Source organism: Aegilops tauschii, chromosome 1, assembly GCF_002575655.3.
Source record: "Aegilops tauschii subsp. strangulata cultivar AL8/78 chromosome 1, Aet v6.0, whole genome shotgun sequence".
In the NCBI taxonomy this organism is placed as follows: domain Eukaryota; kingdom Viridiplantae; phylum Streptophyta; class Magnoliopsida; order Poales; family Poaceae; genus Aegilops; species Aegilops tauschii.
Window position 1 is genome coordinate 129,048,906 of NC_053035.3, and position 10,493 is coordinate 129,059,398.

Sequence of the window (10,493 nt, forward strand, 5' to 3'; positions counted from 1 at the left end):
TCCAGTATGCATCTATGGTATTAAGTTCATGACAAACAAAGTAGCGCTTTAAGCAAGATGACATAACATAGATAGAGTAAAACCAAGCAATATGATTGAACCCCGTTTCCCCTTAGCAACAACAATACAAATACGTGCCTCGCTACCCTTTCTGTCACTGGGTTAGGACACCACAAGATTGAACCTACAACTATGCACCACTTCCACCGAAGATCTACTCATCGACTTGGCCAAAGAAAACACATAGATCGGAAAGCATTACATAGCTATAACAAGTGTCTACTGAGCTTGGGTACGGGAATGAGCTCACATGTATTAACTGCCTTGGCGAAGGTTGGTACTACCTTATATAGCCAGTCCCAGGCTGGTAGTTTGGTTCCGATCCTCAAGGCATACGATATGGTTAGACGATCTCTAAAGACATGCTCCTTTACGCGTGCCCACTCAGGTGCAGAACTCGGGAGCCCTTAGACACTCGGAACGTTAATAAGATTTGGGTGCCTCCTTGTTCAACAACCATTGTTTGGGGACTAAAATTTGATTGAGCACTTGGTGAACACACTAGTCCCCTTAGTTGATCATCAATAAAAATAGGCACACACGATGTATGTTTATTACCCGACCAGGGGCCTGAACTTGGGTAAAACCATTGTGTTACCTTCCTCACCAATGAGATCCCTTTGGGCACCATCTATCACTACTTTCTTCTACGAAAAAACTCAAATAGTAAGATAGACGCACCATTATTCGTCGACACCATGCCCAAATAGAAGAACAAGGAGATGAGCAACATTCGTGACAGGGAGGGAACACCAAATAGTCAAATAAAAAAATAACTCAACATAGTCATGCATCGAGGTACATTATTGCACATGGCACATCATACATGACATGCGATCATGATCAGTGTTGCTCATGGCAATTGACATAATGCAATAGACTACCATAGCTTATGAAATACAAACTCGTACTAGGGCTTACATAGCTGGTGACTAGCCGATGAGGTGAACCCGTGGATAGTACACACCACGGGGTACTACTCAAGCTCGTGCTCTAAGTCACGAGTCTCTCCCTCACTAGGGGCAGACGACTCACTAGCTACCTCTGGAATAGGTGCAAATTGGCGACTGACTAGAAGACTCTCTCTCAACAATTCGGCGGGAACACATGACGTGGTGTCATGGGATGGAGAGATGAGTAAGTGTTGAGGTAGACATCACAATCACTCTGGGCCTAAGCACGAACACGGCTCGCGGCTTTCTTGTGTGACATGTTAGACTGTCTTGCTGCCGACGCGGGAGTGAGCTAACGAGAGAGCCAAACCGTGGGGCTAACTCCGGCTTAGGTGGGGGTGGAGAAATCAGAGGAGGACGATACCGTGAGAAGGGTCGTGCAAACACCGGTGCTATAAAGGATTTATAAAGGATTCCCTAACGCGAGATAACTTGACAACCATGTGAGTTATAAAGACGTGCTTGGCGATCATATATCAGGAAAAATGTATCACGACCAAATCGTGCTTGCGCTCTGGTGGTGGGAAAATAACTATCCCAACGGTAGGAGAGATAGTGGCAACATAAGGGTTTTCCGACCCTCGCGCTGCCGGAGCAACAGGTGGAGGGAGGAGACCTGCGGGGCTGGTCACCAACAGTGACTGGCGGGTGAGATGTGCCAAAGTGAGAGAGGGGGAGGGAAGGAGGGGGAGATGTGCAATGGACACCTTTTTTTAGCCATGAAGTATACACAAGCCAATGTCGACCTGTGTCATCCATTTGTTGTTTTGCGGCAATGTACGGATATCCCACTACTATATATGATGTTCAAGTTTTTCTACATCATATAATGTCTAGGTTTATCTCAGGTCAAAAATATCCATTTTTTGCGAACCAAGCTATGCTTGAATGGTTAGATGGACAATGGTATTTTCAGCTCACCAGGGTTCAAGTCCTGATACTCGCATTTATCCTGGATTTATTTCAGAATTTCCGGCGATGCACGTTCAGTGCGAGAAAACGTTCCCGTCAACTACGAGGCATCTACGGTGACTTCGTAAAATCTCAAGATGATATGCCGGCTCAGTCTCTCGAATGTGCTCATAGGGTAGGGTGTGTGTTGTGTATATGAGCACCTGTGTCTCTGTATTGACGTTTAAAAAATATATCCATTTTTGGTTTATCTTTTCCCCCGATATTTTTAGACGATTTGTCCGACTTGGTTTTTTAGACGTATCGAGTTTGCCCCGTTCCGCACTCGCTGTCATATGGGCCCCACCCCTTCTGAACGGGCTTACCTTTCCACCCCCTCCATTCCACCCAGACAGCCCGACCCGCTCCTCAGCTCACCTCACGCCGTAACCTAAGCCAGGTTTTCCTCCTCCACCTCCACCTCCACCGGCATCACCTCGGACGCGCGGCGGCGTGCAGCCATGGCGATGGTGGCACAGGCGGGCTTCGGCCTCACCCGCGTCGTCATGCTCGTCGGCGCGGGCGTGGCCGGCTCCGTCGTCCTACGAAACGGCCGCCTCTCGGAGATCCTCACCGAGATACAGGTGCGTCCCCTGGCCACGACCTGGCAGCTGCTATCCTCTATCGAAAACTCCGATCCCGATCCTTCAAGAGGCAGGAAGGTGGTTCGCTTTGGATAATTTGGTTTTGATGATCCGTGTCGCGTGGCCTTGCAGGAGTTTCTGGAGAAGGGGGAGATGGGTAAGGGAGGAGGCGGTGGTGCGGACCACGGCATCAACGACGCGCTCAACGAGGTACGCGTGTTGATCTACCTACCCTTAGTCTTAGCCATGTACTCCTGATGATGTGTACTCTTGCCATTAGTTTGACACATGCTGTCATGCATCTCCACCGGAGCCTGTACCTCAAATTGAAGTACATGATACGATTAAGTGTATTTTTATATGACCCTATGCCCCGGGCAGCTGGTATTACCGATGGAGTAGTATTTATGCCTGCCCTTGTGATGAATGTTTGATATCTTGGATGTGATGCCCGTGATAAAGCCTTGTTTACATGGCTTGTTGACTTTATTAGCTATGGCTTCCAGCAAATATGTGGTAGCTTTATTTTAGCAAGTAATATTTTGATCCAGCATGAAAATTTGTTTTGATGACTTGTTGCCACTAGTCCAATAGACTGGCCCCATTTCAGAATAGAAACATGTGATGATTTTCAGCAATTATAGGATTTGGTTTCCTGATATGTTGATGTCAGCTGGTATGTTTTCTACGGATTCTGTAGTCTTAATGGTCTATATGGCAATAATATGTGATACTAGTAAATGTACAGAACTGTCTTTTGCCGTAAACATTATGAAATAGCTTCACTAAAATTCACAACATCCGTAGAGACAAATCTGGTAACTCCGAAGCCTGAGGCTCACAATTTGCTTTGCTAGATTATTTCCTATTATTCTTGTGAGTTCCTCTTTAGTAATGTGGCCTTTGCATTCTTTTCTCTTTTTTTTTTGGTTCTTCACCCTGGATGCCTTGTCCTGATAGTTCATTAGTGTGAGAAGCTGGTATGAACTTGGGATTATTGACTTCCTTGTTGAATTAAAAGATCTTTTGCTGTGCAATTCTTCCTAGATGGACGAATCACATGATGCATTAAACTTGAGATGCATTAAATGCTTGAATTTTTTTACATTAATATGTCCTGTTGTCCTAAAGTAAAATTTACTCTACCTAAAAAAGGTTAATGTTCTTAGACCAACATTTTAAATGGCTGATAAGAGATAATGATAGTCATTGATGAAGTTAATCTAGACTTACAACCAGTATTTCTTTTCTTTTCTAAGTACTCATCTTCATAAGCATATAATAATTCAATCTTGTCATGCTAAACTTACACTCTGGTCCTTTTAGGTGCGCCAACTTGCTATGCAGGTACGCAATCTAGGTTCTCCACGTTCGATAACTGTTCTCAGTGGAGGTTCTGGACAAACAGGTTTGTCTAGCTTGCGACAACTTCTTTTTCTTCTTTAAGAATTGTCAACTTGATAAATTGTCAAATTTGTATGTTTCCGACCAGGGATAGCTGCCTAACAAATGTTGGCTATACATTAGCCTGTAGTAAATATTGCACTCTCATTGTTAGTTGCTTCCGTTTGTTTCATTCATCCTAATTTACTTCTTCCCACTTCTAGACATTATTTGTACGCTGAACTTCGTTATATAGTTTTCAGTTACTTTGTGTTAGGTGGATTTCTCTTGGTGTTGTCTGGTTAAATTAGTTTTAACAGAACACATTTTAGTAGAATATTTTGGAAAACCGTTTTTTTACTAATAATTAGGTTAAGAGATAAGTATGCAGAATCTTGTTTGGACTGGGAAACGTAAAACATGTTTCACCCGTGTGTACGAGATAAACTAATACTGGTTTATAGAAAACGTCTAATCATCATTTTTCTAAAAAATCGGTTTCCCAGTTTTACAGGAACCATTATTTACTTTTCCTCAGATTTGTTATAGACTAACCAAACAAAGTTTCAGTTAGTCACAACCGTACACATATTTATGCAAAACCGATCTAGTAAAATCTCCTTAACCAAACAACCCCTTTGGTATTATGTTAGCCCATGTCACTTTGTGTTGATTATTCCAGCAAAATTTCCTAGCTATCGTGTCAGTTGTGTGTGGTCAAACAAACTTACTGCCGTCATACATACATTGTGACAGCGTTCTTAATGTTTTTGCAGGAGTATCAGGACTAATAGTACCTGCAGCAACTGTTGGAGCACTGGGTTATGGTTATATGTGGTGGAAAGTATGTTTCTTCCCATCATGGCATTTATGCTTGTGTAGTGCTCACAATATCCTTAGCTGCCAAAAGTATAGGATCGATCTGCTTTCCCCATTATTTCTACTACCATCACTTCTAAGCTACTCCCTCCGTCCCAAAATGTAAGATGTTTTTTGACACTATCATAGTATCAAAAAATGTCTTACATTTTGGGACGCAGGGAGTACATCTGTTCTTCTCGAAACTGCCATAATGTCTTCTTGAAGACCAATTCATTTTGAAGTGTTACTTCTTCTTCAGGGCATCTCCTTTGGGGACTTAATGTATGTCACCAAGCAAAACATGGCTAATGTTGTTTCAAGTATGACTAAACATCTGGAGCAAGTTCAGAGCTCTCTTGCTGTAAGTACAAGTGGTGCCCGTAGTTCCGCACTGCAAAACATCTGTTTCCATAAGATTTAAAATAACATCTGTTTCCATTCATTCCGAGGAGACGTAGTTAAATGTAGGTATTAGATGATTCTAATATGTATTATGCTGCTAGGATTATGAGTTTTGTAGCTTCTATTGTTTACAAACTAGTACTGCCGTGCAGAAATTCAGTCGACGGTCTAACTTGTTAGGGCATTGTTGTGTTGATAATGTTGTCTTGTTACCCACAGAAAGGGCAGTTGTTCACATGACATCCTCTATTAGTTTAACCAACTATTGTTGTGTGCAGAAAGAACAGTTGTTTGATTGGTCCTCGGTCTTAATTTCCTTAACCATTTGGACCAGCAATCTTAATTTTGTTTGATGTTTAAACTGATTTTCGTTTGAGGTTGTTGAAGATGAACCGGGAGTTTTCTTCCAAATTGTTGGCTCTGTACTGTGCCATTTGGTTTGATTGTCATATAGGAGGTATTTCTGTAGTTTCATATCATATTATCTAATATTTGAATTAATTTGATAATTATGCAGGCTGCTAAAAAGCATTTGACACAACGCATTGAGAAGTTGGATGACAAATTGGATCAGCAGAAGGCGCTTTCTGGGCAAATAAAAGATGATGTACTTTCTCCTTAACACCTTCATATGTATGATGTATCTGCATATCTATGTTTATTGGAATGCGTATGCGTTAGGTAGAAAGTTTAAAGTAGCATATATGACAAGACTAGGTGCAATAACTTACTGTCTATATAATCTTTCAAGAGATCTTTTTTTTTTCTCTATTAACTTTGTTAAGTGTGCATGGGGTGCATATGGTTTTCAGATATATACTTTTCTGTTCAGGTTACTGGCGCACGACTGAAGCTTGAGAATATTGGTTCAGAGATTAAGAACATCAAAGAATTGGTCTGGGGACTGGTGAGTGTAACTCTGTTTGACACCAGTCAGCTGGTCACATGATATGATTGTACCTCCTCTGTAACTAAATAGAAGACGTTTGCGAAAACGTCTATTTAGTTCAATTTGAACTGCAAATGTCTGATATTTAGTTCCGGAGGTAGTAGTTTTTAAGTTTATATTAATCTGCTATTTCTCATACAGGATGAGAAGATGGATTCAATGGAAGCCAAACAGGTGGGTGTTCACTTAGAAATGCTTCTGTTGCTATTTTGTTCCTTTTTAGTTTGCGTTGTTCAGTCCAACAAACTCTGCTGGGAATAACATGTTTAAAGACTGAAAGATTGCTGTTCCTGTTTTGCACCTAAACACAATTGTGTGATAAATGCCGTCTCCTGAGTTGCACATAACCCCAAATCACTCTGCATAAGTGCACTCATGCCAATCTTAGTCCATGGGTGTAAATCAGCTGGGTATCCTGGGTTGAAGCATGCTGGGGTACTAATCTCTCGACATTTTGCACAAATTCACAATTACCGAACCACACGCCTGCCCTGAATACTCCTCCCCTCTCTAAATATTATTATCCTAATTTATTAGTAATAAAATGGTATATTACCAAAATGTGAAGTTCTTTTTCATCATTTGAAGTTTCGATGTACCTTTATTCCTTCAGTATGGTGAGTTCCATGTACTTGATTTTTCTTCTTCTTATGGTTACAATGTTATTCAACAGAATTTTTCATGCGCTGGTGTGATGTACCTCTGCCAATTCATAGAGCAAAGTGGTGGGAAACTCCCTGAACGCCTGGTATGATACTAAAGCATATATGGTAGAATCGTTGCTTCTGATATGGACCTTCTGTATTATGTGTAGTTTCTCTTCATTTTTGGACCTTTATGTGTAGGCCATGTTGCACTTGTATGCTGCTTTTTGTTCATTATTCATGAGTTGCGTTTGCAGCTATTTTTTGTTTAAAGTTTATATCTGGGTGGTAATACTTGCAGTGTATTATCATGCAGTTCAAGACTCTTAAGAAATGTTTTGCAGTTAAATGTAGTATATCTGTTGGTGCTTACTGACATGTGATTCTTTGTAAGCTTCTTCAACTGTTTGTCCATTCATTAATATTCTCCTGATTTTGTGCAGGAAGGCATTAAACCATCAGCGAAGCGATTTGAAACAATTGGCATACAGGTTAGTAGAAACAGGTGCTGGGCTTTGGAGTGGTAATGAAAATTGAAATTTAAGTGTTTCCGATGCTGTCCCTTTATAAAACAAGTTTTTGCAATGCCTGTCCGTCAACAAAGTTACTCCCTCCATCCCATAATATAAGATTGCAAAATGATCTTACATTATAGGACAGAGGGAGTAGTAACAAAGATCATGCATTTTATACAAAGCTGCGCAGTCACACTACAGTGGATAATTACCTCCATTTCATTTCAGGGGTTGCAACTAGCCATAGAAACAGGGAATTTTAGTGATTTCAGCAATGCTGATTCCACTGACAAGATAAGCAGGTTTGTGGACTGAACCTTATGCTGTGCAGATATGGTCTCTTTTAACTTCTGGACCTGTACTGAAATAAGTATACCATATAAGCAAGTCAACAACCCGTGCCCTGTTTTGTAGGTCCAACTCGTTAAAGTCTGCCAACTAATTTTCTTCGGGGTTGGCGAGACATGTATCCAGATTCGTTACTTAGTGGAACATTGTAAAGGGAGATTCTTGCTGGATAAAATGTAAAGAGTCCCAGCCTTTTTGTTATTTGCTTGCAGGAAGTGCTGTTTGTTAAATTTGAAAACGTGTGCGAAGTAGTAGCTACTATGGAATCTAGACCAGATGTTATTCTGGCATCACTTATGCCTTGCATTTTTATGCAATACTTGCCGTAAATAAATGGACGACACTTCAGTTTCCTTGAACCATTTCATTGATGGGTCTGTAATCGTGCTGTTTGTGCATTCCATTCTGATTTTCGTACCACGAAAAGGCTTCCGTGTCCTACTTTGGCTGATATACCGAGCCTACGACTGTTTGGCATTCTGGTTGATCTACCTGATTTTGTTTGCTCTACCTGATTCTCTATTTTAGTGTTTGTTTGATCTGCTTCCTGGACTTTATGGCTAATTTAACTGTTAGCTTCAGACTAAAGATTTGATGTGAATGCATGCAAACAGCATACGCAAGGAAGTTACTACCCCTTAGAGCAACTCTAGCGGATGCTCACAAATCTGATACAAGGGCTGCTTGTAAATTATTTTTCGGTATTCTGATATAAGGGCTGCATGTAAAATTTTCTGCGGTACCGTGAGGCCTTCGCAAACTTGTCCTGCAAAATTTTACGGAAACTTGTCCTGCAAAATTTCACGGGATGAGTTTATAGGATTTGTTCCGCGTCGAAGGCCTCGCGGTACTGCGAATTTTCAGGAGCTTTGCAAATTCCTGACTTTCAGCAATATAAACTTGATAGAGTATATAAATCAAACTTATAAATAATCCAAATGGCAGATCACAATACAACAATGCCTTCATTACAACAAATGTTTAAATTCAAATAGTTAATACAACAACAAATGGTCCGGAAGGCAAATAATTGTTAAGACACACATAAATACATATGAAATTTATTAAAATAAAATGCGAATCTATCTCATAGAGTTGCCACTGATGCTCAACAAGATTATTACGGAATTGGTAGTGCGAAGCACCGTTCTCAATCTTTTGGTAGCTGTCAAGAAATGCATTGATCTCATATGTGTCCCTGGCAGGCTTCACACGGCTACCAACATTATCATAATAAAATTTCAAGTTCAAATCTCTCTCATCCTCGATCATCATGTTGTGTAGAATTACACATGCAGTCATGATGTTTCTGAGAGATTTCTTATCCCAGAAGCGAGCATGACCTTAAACAATAGCAAACCAAGCTTGCAACAAACCACATGCCCCTATCAATATCCTTTGGGCATGCTTCTTGTGCTTGGGCAACAAATGTGTGCTTCTTAGTTTTTGGGTCGATTGTCTTCACAAACGTTGACCATGAAGGACAATTATTTTCTGTAAGATAGTACCCCAAGGTATGGTCATGTCTATCGAAGGTATAGTTGCAAGCCGGAGCTTTTCCATTAGCTAGCCGAGCAAAAAGATGAGATCGTTACACATTGATGAGAGACCACGACAATCCAAAGTAGCAATGCCAAATCCACAAGTTGTGTGAAGCCACGCCTTCGAGCACAATAGTTGGTTTACGTTTTTGGCTGGTGTATTGCCCCCCAACAACCATTCTTCAACCTCCAACGCATGCAATCCACACTGCCAAGCTTCCCCGGCCATCCTCTTTCTTCATTCTCTTTGTGCCCTCCTTATCTGGAGCTCGAAGAAACTCTGGATCAATGTCTTCGCAAAGACCTGCACACATTTGAGCGTGGTATCTTCTCCAATGTGAAGATACTCATCGGTGTAGTCAGCCGGAAAACCATATACAATCACTCGCATTGCCGCCGATATTTTTTGGTATGAACTAAACCCAAGCAAACCGAGGACATTCCTCCGGCGAGTGAAGAAACGACAATTTTACTCGCAAGCTTCAACTATGTGAACAAAAAGATACCTACGCATTCGATCACCTACAGGAAAGATGAGCCGGATATGTCGGTACCTTGGCGAAGTAGTCCTTCATGAGCATGTTGTGGCTGAGAGCTCGGTCACGCGGAATGCAAAGCTGGCCAACCGTCGATCCGTGCCGCTTCAAATTTGTTAATGAGATGAAACAACACTAGGTGGTCGACATCGTCGTCCAAAATCATCTCCTCTATGTCGGAATCATGTGATGAAGACGACGAAGAACTCCAAGCGTCCATCTAGAAAAATAAATCCACGCCTAAGATTTTTCTAAAATATCGCCGCGCCTAAGATTAAAACAACAATTGGGCTTCAAATTACATTCCCCGGAAGCAATTCCGCCGGCCAGAATGAAGGCATCCCCGCCTTTCTTCTCCGTTGCTGACCGAAGCAAATCGACCGACCTCTTCTTCACCACAACCACAAACCCGCGGCACCAGCGAGCGCGGCTACACCTCGGGTGGTTCCGCGGCTCACCAATGTCTAGACCAACCGGATCCGCCTGCTACGAGGCCACGCGGCAAGCTCCGGGACGGATCCATGGCGGCGGCCGCTCGCCCACGGGGAAATATGGGCACCCCGGCCTCAGAAATTGGTGGGGAAGGTACATCGGGGGGCGGTGGAGCTACTCGATAGCGCGGGGCGGCCGAGGCAGCAAGTGACGGTGGGGAGACGTGGCAGCGGTGGAGGTGTCCTCGCGGGCGCGAGTTGAAATTTCCTTCGCGCCAAGGAGCGGATGGGATAGAGGAACCAACAAAAAGAGGGTGAAAACCGTAGATATGGCA

At 42.2% G+C, this 10,493-nt stretch overlaps 1 protein-coding gene across 1 annotated transcript; it reads left to right on the top strand.

Annotated features, from left to right (window-relative positions):
* The first annotated feature begins 2,271 nt into the window (after positions 1-2,271).
* On the top strand, positions 2,272-8,012 carry LOC109755164 (uncharacterized). Its single transcript, XM_020314051.4, has 12 exons — positions 2,272-2,548; positions 2,681-2,758; positions 3,875-3,956; positions 4,708-4,775; positions 5,052-5,153; positions 5,712-5,801; positions 6,027-6,101; positions 6,285-6,317; positions 6,817-6,891; positions 7,231-7,278; positions 7,531-7,604; positions 7,717-8,012. The coding sequence occupies exons 1-12, from the start codon at positions 2,426-2,428 to the stop codon at positions 7,742-7,744; spliced, it is 876 nt and encodes a 291-aa protein (XP_020169640.1). The 5' UTR covers positions 2,272-2,425; the 3' UTR covers positions 7,745-8,012.
* The last annotated feature ends 2,481 nt before the right edge of the window (positions 8,013-10,493 follow it).